Here is a 20,605-nt window from a genome sequence, read left to right as displayed (position 1 = left end):
AATCCAGCCTGGGGGCAGAGCGAGACTCTGTCTCAAAAAAAAAAAAAGCAAGAAATTATGGGTTATATTAAATTTTCTTAATAATGTCCAACATGTTAGGGCACTGCATACAGGAGGAGTTCACTAAATACTTGGTGATTGAATAAGAACCCATATATAATCTGGTTAACATGGTAATGGGAAATAGTAAATTTTTGTTATCTTATGACGTTCTAAGAATTGTTCTAAATAAATTATGTGTATTATAACATTCAGTTCTCATAACCACCCCATAAGATTATCATCCTCATTTTACTACTGGGGATTCAGAGACATAAAAAAATTAAGTTAGAGCTGGGCGTGGTGGCACACACCTGTTGTCCCAGCTACTCAGGAGGCTTTGGTAAAGGAAATGCTTAAGCCCAGGAGTTCAAGGCCAACCTGGGCAACACAGAAAGACCACATATCTAAAAAAAGAAAATTAAGTTACTTGTCCAGGATCACATAGTATGGGGTAGGGGTAGAATATTCTTGCTTTAAAATGGTGGTTTTCAAATTTTAGTATATATCAGAATCATCAAAAGGGCTTGTTAAAGAACAGATTACTGAACACCTTTCCTAGGTTTCTGATTCAGTAGGTTTGGATGGTGTCAAAAATTCTGCATTTCTGCCGGGTTTCCAGGTGATGATGAATGATGCTGGTCAAGAGACACACCTTTGAGAACCACTGTACTAGGTCATACTCTTTCATCTGTGCTGCACAGCTTAATGTACACTGGGAAAAGACATTTCTAAACTGGAGGTTGACAAATTTTTTTCTAAAACGTGGAAAAATGAAAGATTTCCTTAAATAACATTGCACTATTAGAAATTTTTTGGAAACCTAGCTCTAAAGAAAAAAAAAAAAAGAAAAATTGACTTTCTGGGTCAAGATAATAACTCTTCTAAGATATACAGGTTACTAATATGCAGTAAATTACACAGGTGTTTGAGTTAGTGTAAAAATGCTTCTATCTTCTTAACCAAAGACCAAGTAACAAATCCAGGAGATAAATTAATTTGCATATGTCCACTGTGAAATTTTGACACTAAGAAGAGTGTCAGAGGTTTGCAGTAGCTTCAGACAAGAGTGGGAAGACAGACTATTCCCCAGACTCTAATAGCTTGTTCTACAGGTACATTAAGTCAGATATGGGAATTTTAAACATAATCAGACATTTAATTCTTCTGTAATATATCTCATACTCCTCTGAAATTGTCAGATCCAGGGTCTTCTTGGACATGGTCACAGCTTGTAGAGAAACCAAATCAGGGCAAAGAGTCAACAGCTTCTGCCCTAGGATAAGGTGATACAGGATTTTTTTTTTTTTCTTTTTAGTCTAAGTTTTGTTCATAAATTCATTTTAACTGCCTGAACAAGTTGACAAGTTTTCCTGATTTGACTTAAACTCTAATGGCCCTAATATATATTTTGTTACCTAATATGTATTTTAGTAAATGTGTGCCTTCCCCTATACTTAGCATGTTTGTAATGGCAAACTCATTTTCCTAAATCGTAGACTTGTTTCTGCTTGGCTTGTCCCGCCTTGATGTACCAGTGAAATGACAGTATAAATATGTCAAATGTACAATAAATAATGTGAAACCGTCTCACAAATGAATGTTCTGGGCATAAGAAAAGACAAAAGTGTAAGCCAGAATGATCACCAATTCCACAGTGGAAAATTTCACAGTGGACATATGCAAAATCTTTCAGTATTCTGGGAAGTAATTCACTTAAACTTCGCAAATCAGTAATGTTCTGTTGATGTGTAAGAAAAAGCCATCTAAGTTCAGGGGAAAGAACCAGTAGAAACTGAAGGCATAACTATAGGAACTGACATAGGAAATTAGTTCCCACAGGCAAAGTTAAAAGGATACATAGAAGACTGGGCACAGTGGCTCACATCTGTAATCCCAGAACTTTGGGAGGCTGAAGTGGGAGGATTTCTTGAGCCCAGGAGTTCAAGACCAGCCTGTCTCTATATGAGACATCTGGAAAAATATTCAGAAAGTTGTCATCATAGTAGTAGGGCTACATTAGCATTAGTCCAAAGATTTCTTTGGACCATTCTGACAGAACTTAAAAGCAAGCCTAGAAAGTATCTCATTAGTGCTGCTGCGCTTAGACGCTGCACACCAAACACAAAATAGAGGCTATTTAAAGTAATGCAATGAAATTAAACACTGGGAATATAAAATTCAAAATGTCCAGAATACAACCAATACTGACCAGGCATGCAATGAAGCAGAGAAATATGATCCAGAATCAGCAAAAAAAAAAAAAAAAAAAAAAAAAACTCAATAAAAGTAGACCTTCAAATGATAGAGATGATGGAAAGAACAGATAAGGAAGTTAAATTACTACAGCTATTACTAATATTTTCCATATGTTCAAGAAGGTTCCAGAAAACATTAGCATGATTAGAAGAGAAATTACAAATGTTAAAGAAATACATAAATTTATAGAGATGAAAAGTATATCTGCAATCAGAAATGAAAAATAGATGAGATTGAAAGCAGAGTAGATACTTAAACAGAAAATATCAGAGAATTTGAAGATAAAGCAATAGAAACAATTTAGTTAGTGAAGCACAAAAAGGGAAAAATAATAATAATAAGTAAAAGTAAACAACAACAGCAACTCCTGGGATAATCCAAATGGTCTGATATTACTGAAACTGGAGTCCTACTAGGGCAGAATAGGTAGTGAAAAGGAGAACAAAAAAATCTGAAAACAACAGCCATAAATTTTCCAAATTTTATGAACATGGCAGATCCAAGAGGTTTGATAAATCCCAAATAAACTAAATGCAACCACACCAAAACATATTATAGTCAAATTGCTGAAAATCAGTGATCAAGAGAAAATCTTAAAATCATTCTTAGAGAAAGACAAGAATGTCAGTAGACGTTTCTCACCAGAAACAGTGAAAGCCATAAAAGAGTGGAGAGATGTTTTTAAAATACTGGGGGAGGGAACTTATTGCAAAAAAGTATGAGGTATTTTTAAGGTGATGAAAGTGTCCAGTTTTTCACAAAATATTCATATTCATACACAAAAATGATAAAAATTATGATATGTAAGTTATCACAAAATAGCTAATTTTTGAAAAAAGCTGGTGGTCAATTTGGGGGAAATGGTGTTAGTATATTATTAGAGGTGTAAATGAGATAGCTTTTTTTTCTATGAACATGTATTAAAACTTACAAAATGTTTTTCTTGGTTTGCATTTAGGTATTGCCATATTCCAAAGAGAAGCAAGAATTTAAACATGCTTATAACACAAACTTTTTAATAGACACCATCCTTCTCTTTTAGGAAAATAAAACAAAACCAAATTACTCTCAAAAAGGAAACACTTTAAATAGGAAGCTATGTAATTATATGATTGGCAAAAAAGCAATTATCAACAAATATATTTTCTATAAATGCAAAACCCAAGTTAATATCACACTAAACTTGTCACCTAACGATTGGTTTACATTACAATTTTAATTTCAATTTTGTATTAGTTCACACATGGGCAAGAAAATTATTTTAGAATAAAAACATTTTTAAAACTACTTTTACAAAACTTTTTTGGTTTAAAATAACTTTTAATTTTTCAATTAACTTTTCCCAGGCAATTGTTATTCACAGGACAATTTTTATCAAACTTTTTTCTGCCACTATAATAAAGGGTATTCATAGGGTGCAACAATGCTTCTTTACCTCCAGTTTGTTTCTTGAAGAAGTGGGTTTCCAGTGAGAGACAATTCACGGAGAGAATAGCATGCATCAACCCATTTCATGACACTTTTAAGATCTACAGAAAATAAAATCATTTTGAAAGGTATCACAGATTTAGAACAAATATCATAAATCTATGACCACTGTATTTACTGGTTAGCTATTAAAGAAAAGCAATATTTTTATTTCTTCTGCAGAATACTATATGCTTTTTAAAGAAGACTGTATTGAGTTAAGAACACAGACTATTGTCAGAATATATGTTTCTACCATGTAACAGCTGTGTGAACTTCTGTAAATCTACTTTACAATTCAGGTTCATATCTGTCTTATAGGGTGAGGATTAAATAAGATGATGTGTATAAAGGACTTAGAATAGTTTGTGCCAGATTGTAAGCACAAAATCTGAAGAAGTGAAATCTAAAGTAATAGGGTAAGCATTAAAATTGAATATATAACTAAATAGAATTGCATGGACCTTTTTACCTTTAAAAAAGTGAATATAGGGCTGGGCGCAGTGCCTCACACCTGTAATCCCAGCACTTTGGGAGGCCAAGGTGGGCGGATCACCTGAGGTCAGGAGTTCGAGACCAGCCTGACCAACACAGAGAAATCCTGTCTCTGCTAAAAATGCAAAATTAACTGGGCATGGTGGCACATGCCTATAATCCCAGCTACTTGGGAAGCTGAGGCAGGAGAATCACTGAACCCGGGAGGCGGAGGTTGCAGTGAGCTGAGATCGCACTATTGCACTCCAGCCAGGGCAAAAAGAGCGAAACTCTGTCTCAAAAAAAATAAATAAATAAAATAAAGAAAGAAAAGAAAAGAAAACTAAAATGACCTATCCTAAAATAGAACTAAACTAAACCGGCAGGAACAAAATTATTCAAAAATTATTCATAATTAATTTGACTTCCTGCAAGAATAAAACAACATCCTTTAAAGGAAGACAACAACACCCTGACTTACTGAACTACCTACAATGCTCAATGCAGAATTGTCTACAATGTTCAACATATAGTTAAAATTTACTAGACATCCAAAGAAAGAGGAAAACATAAGCCATAGTTATGAGAAAAGCAATCAATGGAAACACATCCCAAAGAAAACCAAATGTAAAACAATTTTTGCACAAAGATGGCAAAGTAATTTAACTATGAAAAAAAAAGCTTGTTCAACCAGTGTGGCTGGAACAATTCAATATCCACATAAAAAATGAACTCAACCTCTAATTCACACCATACATAAAAATTAATTTGAGAAGGATCATAGGCCTAACAGTAAAAACTGAAAGTACAAAAGCTTCTAGAATAAAGCACACAAAATTATCTTCTCAATCTGGGAGTGAAAAATTTATTACAAAGGACACACAAAAATAACGAAAAAATTAAAAATATCTACTCATCTAAATATACCATTTAGAAAATTGATAGGTAAAACAAAGGCTAGAAAAAAAATTATAAGACAATGATGTCCAGAATATGTAAACATTTTTATAGACCATTAAGAAAAATAAAAATAGCCAAATTTCAAAATGGTGAAACACTTGAATAGACACAACAAAAGAGGGTGCAAAAAATCACCAATAAACACTTGTAAAGAGGTTCAACATCTTTATTCATCAGGTCAGCGCAAACTAAAACCACAATGAGATAACATAGTAAATTATTAAACACTCTTTAGAATGGAGCCATTGTAACTCTCATTTCTGGTGGGGTTGTAAAATGTTCCAACTACTTTGGAAAATAGTACGACATTTTCTTTTAGAGTTACACCTACTCTATTATGCAACAATTACTCTCTTACACATTTACCTAAGAGAACAGAAAACTTAAGCCTGCAAAAATATTTGTACAAGAACCACAGGAACTTTGTATTCATAACCCCCAAACCACAATCAAAGTATGTTCAACAGGGGAATGGATAAACAAATTGTAATATATTCATGCATCCCTTACACTTCAGAAAAATAAATTAATAAATATATAAAGTGGTAGAATGACAGATGCTAATATCACACAAAGAAAGTTGTAGAAAAAAGGAATGTACTGTTTGATCCAATTAATATAAAGACAAAACTAATATGTGGATAAATTCAGTCTGTGGCTGCCTCTAGGAGTGGACTGACTGGGACTGGGAATGAGGAAATTTGGAGGAAAGGAAGGAGTGAGTCAATTCAGGTCATGATTCTTTAATAAATTTTTAATGGGTGACTACTGTATACCTGTTAGGAAGGTATACAGTTTGCTCATCTTCATTAGGATATTCATTTCATAAGCAAAAGATTTATGACTTTTAAATAAAAGCATAATTGTGACTTTGGTTAGGCCTACCAGAAAGATGTGAAAGTAATATGACTGTAAAAGTGGAAAGAAAATTTCAAGTGAATTATTTTGGCATGCTTTATTTTACAGGTTTATTATAGGTAAATGTAATTAACTCATGCATTTAAAACAACTGCTTATCATATTTGAAACAGAAAGTCAAAAGTCTATTATTTAAAGTATATATATTATGCTAAACTTACCAGAAAGACAATTGTGGCTGACATCTAGCTTTTCCAATGAAACAAAATGAAAAAGTGGTACAATTTTGGTCAAACTGAAAACAAAAACATAAACTTCATCAAAATTCTAAATTGGAAAGTCCTTAATGTTACCATTGTAACTATATAACAATACATTTATATAATACAATTACATAATTATACACATTTTATACAATCTTATTTGTACAATTATAGCACTTGCTAACCTTGCGTTTTACAAATGCAGTAATTATAGACTTCTAAGTATTCATGATGGAAGATTTCTATTCATTTTTTAAAAGAAATCATGAAATTACTAATTTCAATCACAAAAATCATGGATTTTGATGTGTATTTGCTATTTAAATAAGTGTGTTTTGTCCTAATTATTTTGTTTTGTATTCATATAAGGCCAAATTTACAAAGAATTTACATTTTTTATTTATTTTTCTGCCTGTCTGAAACATACAACCTAAACCTTTAAGGTACAAATGAAAAATCACTTTTCAACAGGAGAAATTGCTACTTTTCAACAGGAGAACTAACTAAAGACTATTTTTATTTAAAAAAAAAATCTTTCTTTACTAATTGAAAGTATTATAGTACTGTAAGCAAAATTAAACTGGGCTTACTTTTAAGTTGGAAATATATTCAATATATTAATAAATGAGTATAAGAACAGAATAATATAAAATGTTTTACCTCAATAGAATTAACTTAAACTTGGTGAAAATACATTGATATTTTAAATTAATACTCATTAATTATGCATATTATAATCTAGTAATAATCAATTTTCCTCCTACATTTAAAGGTTTTTATTGTTTTCTAAGTTATAATTATTATCAAAAACCCATATTCAAACAAAAATTGTGATATTCAAAATACCCACGTCATTGGAAACAAAAGCTATAAAGGGCAAATTAACTTCAGTTTGATTTGCATTTCCAACTAGGACAAGTCTACAGTTACTCTGTAACATAATATCACATTACCTGTAGCTATTTGGAAATTAAATTAAGCCAGTTCATCTGAATCTTTAAGCAAGATAAAAACTCCTTCATAAAATATATATATTTGCCACAATTAGAAAAGTCTTCTGAATTAATCCCCACTATAAAATATTGGAATTCCATAACTGTTCAAAATATGCTTTGGCTCAAGGTCTATCTCTGGTACCAAATAAATAAGTATGCATTAATTTTCACTTTTATTGCTTTAGTGTTTTTTATACTCTCCCTCCAGTTGTCCTGGAAGGGTCCTTTACCTCTTTATTTCTACAAACTCACTGTCATAGAAAACACCACCACCATCACCAACAACAACAAAACCTCTTATTTTTATATTCTCAGGTCAGAAGCTCACAGAGTAAACCTGTGAGTGGAAGCTTCATGGGGTCTGGCAGAAGATTAACCCTTGTATTGACCATCACTCTTCTCTTATACTATCCCTTTCTGCATTAGCAACAAGAAAGAAGATATACTACTGATGAAAAAGTAGATTATATAATGAGGCTGGGAGAACATCTCTCTACATGTTGCCAATCCTAAATACAATATTAGCATTCATATTAAACATAAAAGATCCCACTTCTTAAAAGCAATTTCCAGGAGAAAAATATCCAAGGTCATAAAAGTGAGAAAATATTGGCCATTACATACACTGAATTATTTGTACATATACTCCGTAACAGTGAAATTTACTGAAATCTCACCTGGATATTGAAGTAAAGAAAAGGAAAAAAAGTCTAGGGAAGGGAAGCGGGGCGGGGGTGGGAAGAGATGCAGGGATAGAGAAAATTCAGGCTTTACCCATACACAATTAGTGGGTTTAAGTCTCAATTTTCTGACATTTCCTATTCAAGCATGTTCTGCATAATTATTACAAGTAATTTATATATATATATGTAATTCAAGTAAAAATAAAAGTTATTAAATGCACTTATTAACAAGAAAATTGTTTTTATGCTCTACCCTTAATATATTTCTAATACTAACTCTTCACCCTTCCAGTGAAAGGATTTTGAAATATTAATAGTAATGGCATATTAAACCATTCAGACTATAATATTTTTTTCTTTTTATAGAATATCCCATGTTTTTAGGCAGTAAGTTATATGGTAACATATAGGTTATAAAAAGACCTCAAATGAAAATAACCAATAAATAATTTTTCAGAATCAACAATCAATAAATCTTTGCAAAAATCAAAGCAAAGAAATATACGTTTTGAAAAAATTTTTGTAATATTGAAATTAATCTTTTCAGATAATCATGCTGTTAAAATCATGTTTGTTTTCTTCTGAAATTTTAATCAAGCAAACTGGCTACTCATTCACCTTTATTCATTAGGATGGTAGAAACTTAATAGTATAATCCTTTTTTGAAAAACCTCTAGAACTTTTCCTTTTACTGACATTCTGTGTATATTGTTTCCAAGAAAATTCAAACCAGAAAGACAAAAGACATTAGTGAAAACCTAAAACCATTTGACCTTGTCACATTAGCCCTGGGCATTAAAAAGATATAAATTTCAAAGACGACAAAAAGCAAAAGATTTATACAATGAACAGCCAATGGGCAATAGTTTCCACTTTCTGCTCCTACTTAGTCTCATTGGAAGTAAAAAGGCTTATAAAGCCAGAGAGCCATCCAGTTAGAACTCCACTAAGTCAAACTTAAAACAGTCACATGTCTTAAATGAAAATTCAAAACAGAAATCAGGATGAAACAAGTATTTCAAACAATATGTACTACGTATTATTCTTTATATGTATTCCATTTGTTGGGGAAAAGAAGCATATGGACATATAATATCTTCTTTGTGATGAAAATATCAAAAATTAAAGGAAAAGTATATATAATTTAAAATCCATACCAAACACAAATCCAAATATCACATTATAAAATTATTCTCCCTTTCCTCTTGGATCATCATTAAAATCCCATAAAATAGGTAAGGTAGGCATTACCACTTTTACATGTGAAAAAAAAACTGAGAGTCAGATAGTGAGAGCAGAGTTGCTCAACATCTGCTGACCAAGTTGCACGTTCAATATTCAAACACAGATTTGGTTTTATCAAACTTAATATGGTTTTAAAAAAGTCATTTCACATGTAAGAACATAAATTAAAATAGATAATTTCTACAGTTAATGAAAATAAACTTGTGAAATATTCTAAGGTTGAAGATTATCTTTACACTATGACATTACAAAATCATTTTAGCATTCTATATGTCCTTTGCTATCAATGACATTTCCCTGGTGCTCTTGGGCCTTCTCCCTTCATCCTCTCAATAATGGTAGAAGGTTACATGTACAAAGAGCTCTGACAGACTCAGAAGAAAAATATTCCAATATCAGTGACAATATTATTTAAAATTTCAAAATCACATATATTATATAATAATTTTACTTTTTGGTATAGATGAGTTTAAAAAATTAAGTTCTTTTATGCAAAAATGCTCTGTGGGTGTAAGGACATATATTACTCATTTTCCTATTCCCCAAAGTAAACACCATCTCAATAGTCAAACGTTATAAGATTATGCAAACAAAATTATAAATAGAAAGCATTTGCATTAATCATTCCAATTATCATGCTCAATTCTAAAAATATTTAATTCTCTACTTTATATAACTCCCATTTTATCAGCTTGATATGGATGCCATATCATACCGACAGAGCAAAAGTCTATCAGCTAGTATTAAATTTCATTTTTAGAAATAGATTGTCTTTGATCACTTAAACTGCCCAAAGAAATTAAAGCCATTATTTGTCAAAAAATTTCTTGATTTTCTCTATAATATCTTTAAATATTTTATGCTCATTAATGTTGCTTGAGATCCTCTTTTACAATATATGTTAGGTATGTCAATTCCTCTGTGACTTACTGCATATGTCCAAAACATAGCTGAATATTTCATTTTGAAAGTATATTCTGTACCTGGAAAATATTCTGAAAATATCCAAGGAGTTTGTGAATTACTCAAATTACTTACACAGTATTATCTGATGTAGCTGGCTCTGGGAACAAATGTGCTTTTAAATTCAAGTCACAATTTAAAATTTTTAAATTTTAGATTGCATTAAAGTAATTTGAGAAGATTCTTGAATACATATTTCTTTTCCAATGTCAAAGTTTAATAGGTGGAAGTTAAGTCATTTAGTATATACCTGCCTAAAAGATGAACACTATTGTGGAAGAGATTGAGAGATGATTTTATACGTCTTGGAGGAAAATAGGTATATATGTACAAATTATATTGTCCTTATTCACGTGTTTTGTGAGTATTATATAACTTAAACAATTTCTTGTTAAAGATAGTTTCTTTCCCCTACTCCTTGTGCCTTTGATGAAGAAATTAATCATATTAGAGTGAATGGATTTCAATGAAATATTAAGCAGAAGAGAAATACACATATTGTGCTCCTGTTTTGGTTTAGCCAGTTATTCTCAGCAAAGATCCAGATGTTTGGTGGTCTCAAATAGATCTTGAAGCAGGTACCCGTTTCAATTGAATGTTAAGGTATTTTTTTAAGTGTTACTTTATATCCTTAGGGAAATCAAATTTAAATCCATCCTAACAGTTTCAAAAAGACATGCAAGTTGAGAGCAGATTAAAAATTGTCCTTCCAGCACTTAATAAGTACCATTTGAGAGAATGAGCCATCCTTCTGAATTGAATTAACTACCTCCTGTATTTTCCAAGGACTATGCTCCTTATAAACATAAACAAATCTGCCCTGAGAGATTTACAGAAGTGTATCTTTGAAAATAAATAAAATTAGAAAGATAAATGGACAATTAAAATTCTACTAAAATTTTAGGGTATGCCAATAATTCATTTTAATTTTTTAAAATTCTATAATGTTATCTTTATAATTCATGTACTAATTTATTTTGATGCAATCTCATTGAATTACTAGAGAAACCTAACTTTTATGGTAGCTTATGAACATCACATATTTATTTTAAACATTCAATGAATTTATTTCTTAAGTATGCTTTACCTGTTTTGAGAGACAGTAAGATTTTGTAGTAAAGGCAGCCAGTGTGAAGAAAATGCTTCCACAGTTGAAATGCTGTTATCATCCAAGTGCAATTCTCTTAGTAAAACAAGATTCTCCAAGGATGGAAGCTATATTTAAATTTGGTTCATTAGTTTATATTAAACAAAATATTTTACCATTTTGTCCAATTAAAAAATATAAAACCTTCCAAAACTAATAACAAATAGATTCTGATAAACTGCATATCATAAAGTATAACAAATTTTTTTAATATGAATAAAATTTCTATTAATTAACTGTATGATATTTAATATTCTTGATATAGGTTACTTCATAGTGAGAAATAAAAGAACAAAAAAATTATTCAAAATTGCTTTTAAAATGTGATTGGCATTGCTATCAAAAGAAAAGTGTTGCATTAATCACAGAAATCAATTAATTCAAAGCAATTACCTCACTCAGATAATTTCCCCGTAACTTCAATATTTGGAGCAATCCACAATTTTCAATGCCCTCAACATCAGTAAGATGATTATGGGAGCAATCTAGGTATACAATGGTAGGTGTATCACAAAGACCTTTTGTACTAATTAACTGATTGTGGTCCAAAATTAGTTGTTGAAGATTTTTCAAAGATTCTAAACCACCTAGAAGAAAAAAGTTATAAGATCACCTGTGTCATACAGTCTTCCAGACTCTAGAGGAAAGTTTACATTTTTTTTTTCTAAATAATTGCACCTTTGTACTTCTCACCATCATTAATTACAAGTGAGGACTTAGTACAAATTCCTGGTGAAACATATCTTATAAATTGTGTTATTATTTAAACTGGCATTTGAGTGACGTATTTTTGAATGACATAATTATCTATCAATTGAAAATTGCACACAGTACTAAAAGGCATACACTGGAATGAACGCTTTATATTCCAATAAGAATAAAACAAGGGATAGATATAAGGACTTTTTTCTTATAAGAATAGTTTTTAACTCATTCCAGAGCCTTTGAGCTTTGAATCCTTGCTTCAGGTTGCATGTATAACATTAGAATGTCATTTTCCTACCATTTGAATGACCTTAGATTCCCAAATGAAGTATGTACAATCTACCAGAACCAATTAATTAGTAGCATATTCTTCAGGTATTTCAATATTGTCATAAGGGACCTCCTCTTTGACCAGATAAACTTAAAATCAGTATGATACTATCTAAAAAATATTAGATGAGCCTTAGAAACCATAACTCAGTGGTCATAAGGAAAAAACTGAGAAGGCTGCTTAAACAAGCCATCAAGAGTTAGCATGAGAAAAAGACGCTGAGGAAGTCTGTAAAAGTTTCATGGAAGATATTAAAAATCTAGAAAATGTTCTTTAAATTAGATACTAGACTATGAATTTTTTTTCTGTAGGTGTTACTCTGTTAGTTAAAATAAGCAATTCTAGAAACTGGAAGTAAAGTTTAAGGTCTTCAGTAAACACTGGTAAGCAGAATGTCTTTCGTGAGAACTATGTATACAGGAGTCCCTGAGGTTACATTTTGGAAAACTGTGCTTCATTCTGATTCTCTTGTCAGACTCCTACGAAGTACATTTTTCAATTAAATGTTGACATAAACATGAGTTTTTTTAATCAAAAAAGGTTATTTGATAATAAATTTAAATATGTAATTAAAAAATAATATTATGTATAAAAATTGATATATGGAATTTATGAAATACATTTATCCTGGGGGAATTTAGAATATCTAACCCAAGATTTGTTATTTTGATTACATATAAATTCACAAAAAGAAAGGGTGAACTGTCTACTTTTTATGAGATGAAGAAATAAAAGAATAAATTAATATTAACAAAATCTTAGAAGAAAACTTAATTCAGCATATATTTAAAAATTCAGATAATGAAATAGGATAATTAGTGTACTATAAAAATATTTCATAGAGATATTTCAAGATATATCTTAAATAAATTTCAAAATTACAGTATCTCTAATAGTTTGAGTCAAATAGAGTAACTTAATGTTATGGATATTATTTCTTAAAAAAATTTTTACGCAAAAAAGTAAATTTTCTTATAATAAGAAATAAATCATGTAATATCAAATAAAGCATGAAAATACATAATAGGCTCACAGAAGAAAAGACAAACTGAAATCCAAATTCAGGCTGTATGTACTCTTACATTTTTAAGCTTTTAATCTATGATTGATGTACTGATATTTTCCTATAATGTAAATTAGCAATTATGAATTAGAGAAAATTGTTATCTACTAGTATCTGGGAATAAACTGTTCTGACTTATCAAATATTTGATTAAGTTAAAATAACAGACCAATTCTATATTATAAATTTCAATGGATTAGATATAGTTTGTTACATATTTTAATAAATATATATTGGCTGTCATGTAATTTAAGGTCTGCTAAAATAGAAAATGTATTTAAATTTTGTAAGCCTTACAATCATATCTGATAAGCATCAATTAATCCACTGAAGCCGACAGCCCAGGCACAATAAAATACCAATGAAAACAGATTACTAGTTGTGTAAAATGAAATGACCTTTATTAAATATTTAAATGTCTCAAGCAATCTGCTTACATAGGCTTAATATTTGTAAAAGCCATATACATTGCTCTTAAGTTTTCCAGAACTAATCTGAAATAGAAATTGCTATTAATTCACTTGGAGTGAAGAACATATTTGTGACACTTTTCAAGGGTCATCTAAGAAAAGAAGCAAGAATGAAACATTAGGTCACATGATGAGGAAAAGTGCAGGATTTGGCAAAGAAAGCTGAAAGGAGAAAGCAGATAAAGCAGGAGAACAATTGGGAGAAGAAACGAGGAAAATGCAAACAGAATTCTGCAACGAAGAAAGGTATAAGAATAAAACTAAAATACTATACAAGTATGAAATTGTATTATGAAAGGCATTTTTATTCATATGAAATTATAAACAGTCCACAGTATTAGGTATAGTTCACAAAGCAATCAGAAGAGATCATTGTTTTCACAGTGATGAAACAGTTTACTAGAGGCATTAGTGGCATAAACAGGATGAAAACTACAGTGCAGTGGAAGTGGAGACAATAACTGTAGACTATTTTTAATATTTTTGATAATGGAGAGAAGGTTCTCCAAAGCCTTGAAGATGGCCTACATGACCCTCCGTGATCTGCCTCTCATAATCTCATTGAACTCATCTTCTACTACTGTCTCTTTTTCTCAGTTCATTCTAACTTGCTGGCCTCCTTGCTTTTCCTCACACATGCCACACGTGCTTCCACCTTAGGGCTGTACATGTTAAAAACAACTAATGGTGTGCCACTTATTAATCTAAAAGGAATTAACAAGAATTATCTGGTAATATCAAATTTTAAAAGACACAATAATTTTCAATCAGTGTACAAGGAAAGTACAATTAACCTAGTCAACATTCTGTTAGAGATTCCAATCTGGTGGAATAACCATGATTTCAAGCCTCAGAATATTAAGAAATATTTTACCTAGCATTTTTACCTCTATGAATCTACTACATAGTGACACACCAATATAAACGAATATATAGAGATGTTCCTGTCTGTATTATTTAAATGCAAAAAAAAAAAAAAATGGAGACAAGTTAAATGTCCGTCAATAAGGGAACAGTTAAATTATGGAGTGTATCTAAAATGAATATTTATAATCTTTAATACAGAGTAGTACTAAAATGGAAGAATGTCCATGATATATTACTGTATGTAAAACCTAAGCTGTATAACATAGGCTTTTAGCTATTGAGTAAACCTAAATGTAAATATACACATGAACCTTAACTTAAATCTACATATCTCTCATTTTATTGCACAGGACAAGGTCTAGAATGATTCACAAACAATTGTTAACAATGGTCACTCCTGCAAAATGAGAGAAAGGAGGTAAGCAGAAAAATAAAGTTTCACGGTATATTCTGTACACTTCTCTTTTTCTATATTTTTAAATGAGAATTTACTTCTTGTATAGTGTTTTTTTTTAAAACAGTATATTTGGGAAAAGAATCTGTATTGAAAAGAACTGTTATTTTGTATTTAATTCTGACCACTATTGCCACCACCACCAACAGCGGCAAAAAAAAATGGTTATTGAACTGAACTATTCAAAAATTTCGGAAAACCTGATGCTTTCCCCCATCACAAGTGTTTGTTATATAGCCAAAGTGGGAGAACGCTCTACATAGAAAGAAAGGCATATCTGTTAGATTTTAAGTTGAAAGATTTAAAGAAAATTCAGCAAAATTATTTTTTAAAGGATTCAGTTTGGTCTCTAAAACATTTGTCTAACTATTGCAGTGAGGAAAGAGGTGTATTTAAGAAAGGCACATTTTTATTACATAATTTAAAAGTCAGCCTAATCTTTTTTTTTAAGGAAATTATCCAAAAATATGTGAAACTGAGGTCTGCCAAAAACTATGTGAGTGAGCTTGGAAGTAAATTTTTGATTTTCACTGAGACTTGAGAAGATGACGGTCCTGGTTGACAGCTACAAAATGAAACCTCACAGGATACCCTGAGCCAGAACCACTCAGCTAAGTAAGTCATTCCCAGATTCCTCTCAGAAAATGCTAGGTAATAAATATTTGTTGCTAAGGTTTGGGGTAACTTGCTTCACAGCAATATGTAACTAATACAATAAGGATTCTCTATTCTGAAGAAAATAAAACTCAAGAAAGATGAAATGTTGAAAATATTTTGGGCTACAGAAGAACATTTTTAAAAATTCAATACGATTGGATTTCAAAAATATTAAAACAACAGATGCAGGTAAGCAAACAGGCCAAAGTAACACCATGACAGAGCTAATAAATAATTTAGAAACAACATATATGGAACAGAGCTAGAAATTGAGTTGTCCACAAACAGGAGATAATCACACTGGGAATTAAGCATGAAGAAGCAGACGAAGAAGAGACATAGGTTAAATCAACTAAATAATAACACGCATGAGTGAAAGACAAATATAACCAAAATACGGATCATCTATAATTAAAAAAGGAAACCAAACCAAAAAGTTTTTCAACTATATAAAAATCAAAAATTTCCAGAAATGTATAAATAACTTAATTCATACTTTGAAAAGAATATTACTTTCCAAAGAAAACTTTTATGAATGTTTAGACAATAAAATGTCTATCGGTTAAGTTATTGTATAAGGACAAAGAAAATAGTACTTGAGTATCAAGGAAGAAATCAGTTATGAGGAGAGAAAAGTCCAGTTAGCCTCAAGATTTACCACAGCAACACACAATACCATTTATGCAATGAAGCAATGACCACGAAGTACCAAGTGAAAGTGTGACCTAAAAATAGTATGCACATCTACATTCTCATTCAGGTATAAAAACAACTGACAGATACTCTCAAACCTGAAAGAATTCCAAAACTATGGCATCCATTAGACCGTGTTTGGAAAATAAGTTTTATAAAAAGCTAAAGTGAACTACATAATTCAGACAAGCAAGAAGTGAAAGGTTCAGTTATCATACTGACCCACTTTCATACAGATCTAATGCTGCTGTTGGACCAAGCTACAGTGAACAGCACACAGTACAGAGACCCTGCCCTGCCTAAACATTTCACTTGAAACCCAGAGCCTTCTGTAAACCAAACCCCCATAGACCTGTAATATTCACTTCGGTTTCCACCACCTAAGTGTGCTGGCTGCCACTTCCTGAGACCATGGCTGCGGACCTGGGGACCACCCTGCACCCATCACAATCAGCACCTGAACTCTGGGCTAGCCTGACTGCAGTACAGTCCCTTCGGGACTCATCCGCATTATTCAGTGGACTATCTAGAGGCTTGAGAATGGGTAAACTACTTACCCCAGTCCAACTCCTCTGGCACCTGACTACTATCCCCAGGGTCTGATGTCAGGGCAACCCAACCAGTTAAGACCACCACAACCAACACCCACCGGCATGGGCTCAAAGGTAGAGGGCTCACTTTACAAAAAGCAGAAGGCTGACACCCTGGAGAACAGGTGAGCCATGATGCTGTCTGTATCAGGCTGAGTGACGAGGTTATGCCCTGAAACCATACCAACGAAGAGTTGCAAAACAGATGGTTCTCATGATACTCAACCACACTGTGGGACAGAGAGAGATTACAATGTCATCAGAATTAGAATTCACAAGCCTTGGAATCAGGGTGTGATAGGAAAAGAGAGCATATCCCCACTTATCTAGGAAGAAAAGCCAGTGACTCTCCCTCACCTCTCCATAGAGACCTCAGCTCACTTCAGCAGGAATTCCTCCCAGCCACCTTCATTACGGCCGGTGCTTATGCGTGTCATAGGTTCATGCTTGTCATATATTCATGAACAAGCCAGGGCCTCCAGCTTTGACCGGCTGTAACTCCCACTGGAATAGGAAGCTCACAGACTAGACACCCAACTACCCAGCCCTTCAACTGAAACAGCAGAGAGTACCTCACAGTAAACACAGACCAGGGTCATACACACCTGCTTGTGTGGCAGCTGGCTCTTACCTGTAAACACCACCTACTGGTTTGCAGGTTAAATTGAGCATCCCAATACAAAACCTTCCCACAGAGTGCATAGAAGTATAGAAGCAAATCCAAAAGTTCCTACAAAACACAACCCTCTCAAGATGAGAAAAAAGCAATGTAAAAATTCTGCCACTGCATTAGTCCGTTTTCACACTGTGATAAAGAACTGCCCGAGACTCGGTAATTTATAAAGAAAAGAGGCTTAATTGACTCACAGTTCCACAGGGCTGGGGAGGCCTCAGAAAACTTATAATCATGACAGAAGGGGAAGCAAACACATCGTTTACATGGCAGCCGGAACGAGAAGTGTCGAGCAAAAGGGGAAAAGCCCCTAATAAAACCATCATATCTCATGAGAACTCACTCACTATCGTGAGAATAGCATGAAGGTAACCACCACCATGATTCAATTATCTTCCACCAGGTCCCTCCTACAACATGTGTGGATTATGGGAACTATAATTCAAGATGAAATTTGAGGGACACAGCCAAACCATATCATTATGCCTCTGACCCCTCTCAAACCTCATGTCCTCACATTTCAAAACACAGTCATGCCTTTCCAACAGCCCCCAAAAGTCTTAGCTCATTCCAGCATTAACCTAAAAGTCCAAGTCCAAAGTCTCCTCTGAGGCAAGGCAAGTCCCTTCCACCTATTAGTCTGTAAAACTGAAAGCAAGTTAGGTACTTCCTAGATACAATGGAGGTACAGGCATTGGGTAAATACACTCATTCCAAATGGGAGAAATTGGCCAAAACAAAGAGGCTAGTGATCCCATGCAAGTCTGAAATCCAATAGGGCTGTCATTAAAAAGTTCCAAAATGATCTCTTTTGACTCCATGTGTCACATACAGGTCATGCTGATGCAAGTGGTGGGCTCTCACAGCCTTAAGCAGCTTCACCCTTGTGACTTTGCAGGGTACACCTTCCTTCACAGCTGCATTCAGAGGTTGGCCTTGAGTGTCTGTGGCTTCTCAAAGCACATGGTGTAAGCTTTCCATGGATCTATCATTCTTAGCTCTGGAAGATGGTGTCCTTCCTCTCACAGCACCACTAGGCAATGCCTCAGTGGGGAATCTGTGTGGGAAAACCAACCCAAATTTCCCTTCTGGACTGCCCTAGCAAAGGTTCTCCATGAGAGCTCCACCCCTGAAGCAAACTTGTGCTTTGACATCTAGGCATTTCCACACATCCTCTGAAATCTAAGTGGAGGTTCCCAAATCTCAATTAATGGCTTCTGTGCAACTGCAGGCCCAACACTACATGTAAGCCACCAAGGCTGGGGGCTTGGACTCTGAAGCAACTGCAGGCCCAACACCACATGTAAGCCACCAATGCTAGGGACTTGTACTCTGAAGCAACAGCCTGAGCTGTATGTTGGCCCCTTTTAGCCATGGCTGGGACACACGGTACCAAGTCCTGAGTCTGCACAAAGCAGTAAGGCCCTGGGCCCAGCCCACAAAACCATTTTTCCCTTTGAGGCCTCCAGGCCTGTGATGGGAAGGGTTCCCTTGAAGACCTCTGGCATGTCCTGGAGATATTTTCCCTATTGAATTGGTAACTAACATTCAGTTCCTCGTTAATTATGCAAACTTCTGCAACCAGCTCAAATTTCTCTCGCCAGAAAATTGATTTTTCTTTTATATCGCATGTTCAGGCTGCAAATTTTCCAAACTTTTATTCTCTGCTTTATCTTGAATGCTTTGCCACTTAGAAATTACTTCCACCATGTAACCCAAATCATCTCTCTAGAGTTCAAAGTTCCACAGATCCCTGACAGAAAAAAAGCTGTCAGTTTCTTTGCAAAAACACAGCAAGAATCACCTTTGCTCCAGTTCCCAAAAGTTTTCTCATCTCCATCTGAGACCACCTCAGCCTGGACTTCATTGTCCATATCACTATAAGCATGTTGGTCAAAGCCATTTAACAAGTCTCTAGGAAGTTCCAAACTTTTCCACATCTTCCTGTATTCTGATCCCTCCAAGTCCCTAGGAAGTTTCACACATTCCTACATTTTTCTTTCTTCTTCTGAGTCCTCTAAACTGTTTCAACATCTGACTGTATCCCAGTTCCGAAGTTGCTTCCACATTTTTGTTGGGTATCCTTATAGCAGTACCCAACTCTACCAGAACAAATTTACTGTATTGTTCTATTCTCACACTGCTACAAAGAACTGTGTGAGACTAGGTAATTTATAAAGGAAGGAGGTTTAATTGATTCACATTTGATCAGGGCTGTGGAGGTCTCACAAAACTTACAGTAATGGTGGAAAGGGAAGCAAACATGTCCTTCTTTACATGGTGACAGGAAGGAGATATGATGAGCAAAATGGGAAAAAACCCTCATAAAACCGTCAGATCTTGTGAGAACTCATTCACTATCATGAGAACAGTATGAAAGTAACTGCTGCCTCCATGATTCAATTATCTCCCACCAAGTCCCTCCCATGGTATGTGGGGATTAAAGGAACTACAAGAGGAGATTTTAGTGGGGAAACAGCCAAACTATATCAGCCACCATTAAAAATCTCAATGTTGTTATACCATCAAAGTATCAATATGGCTCATCAGCAATGGTTCTTAGACAAAGTGGAGACTCAGAGATAACAGATGGATATTTCAAAACATGGATTGCAGGGAAGTCCAATGAGATCCAAGTTAAGGTTGAAAATCAATGCAAAGAACATCTAAAGCAATACAGCAAATGAAGGCTGATATAAAAATTGTAAAAACAAATCAATCGGAGATAATGTAACTGAAAAACTGCCTT

The 20,605-nt window shown here is 33.3% G+C and overlaps 1 protein-coding gene across 1 annotated transcript in view; it reads right to left on the bottom strand.

The window, feature by feature from the left end:
- The window catches only part of LOC104655968 (leucine-rich repeat and IQ domain-containing protein 1), a 268,433-nt gene that overhangs the window by 142,368 nt on the left and 105,460 nt on the right, over positions 1-20,605 (bottom strand). Inside the window, exons 2-3 of the mRNA XM_030939711.1 lie at positions 6,279-6,352; positions 3,734-3,827 (exon numbers count right to left, since the gene is read on the bottom strand). Of these exons, the coding sequence (XP_030795571.1) occupies positions 3,734-3,827; positions 6,279-6,352 (168 nt within the window). The remainder of the gene's footprint in view (positions 1-3,733; positions 3,828-6,278; positions 6,353-20,605) is intronic.

Source organism: Rhinopithecus roxellana, chromosome 10 (genome assembly GCF_007565055.1).
Source record: "Rhinopithecus roxellana isolate Shanxi Qingling chromosome 10, ASM756505v1, whole genome shotgun sequence".
Taxonomy (NCBI): Eukaryota; Metazoa; Chordata; class Mammalia; order Primates; family Cercopithecidae; genus Rhinopithecus; species Rhinopithecus roxellana.
The sequence above is the reverse complement of the archived record's forward strand: the minus strand, read 5'-3'. Positions and strand labels throughout refer to the sequence as shown.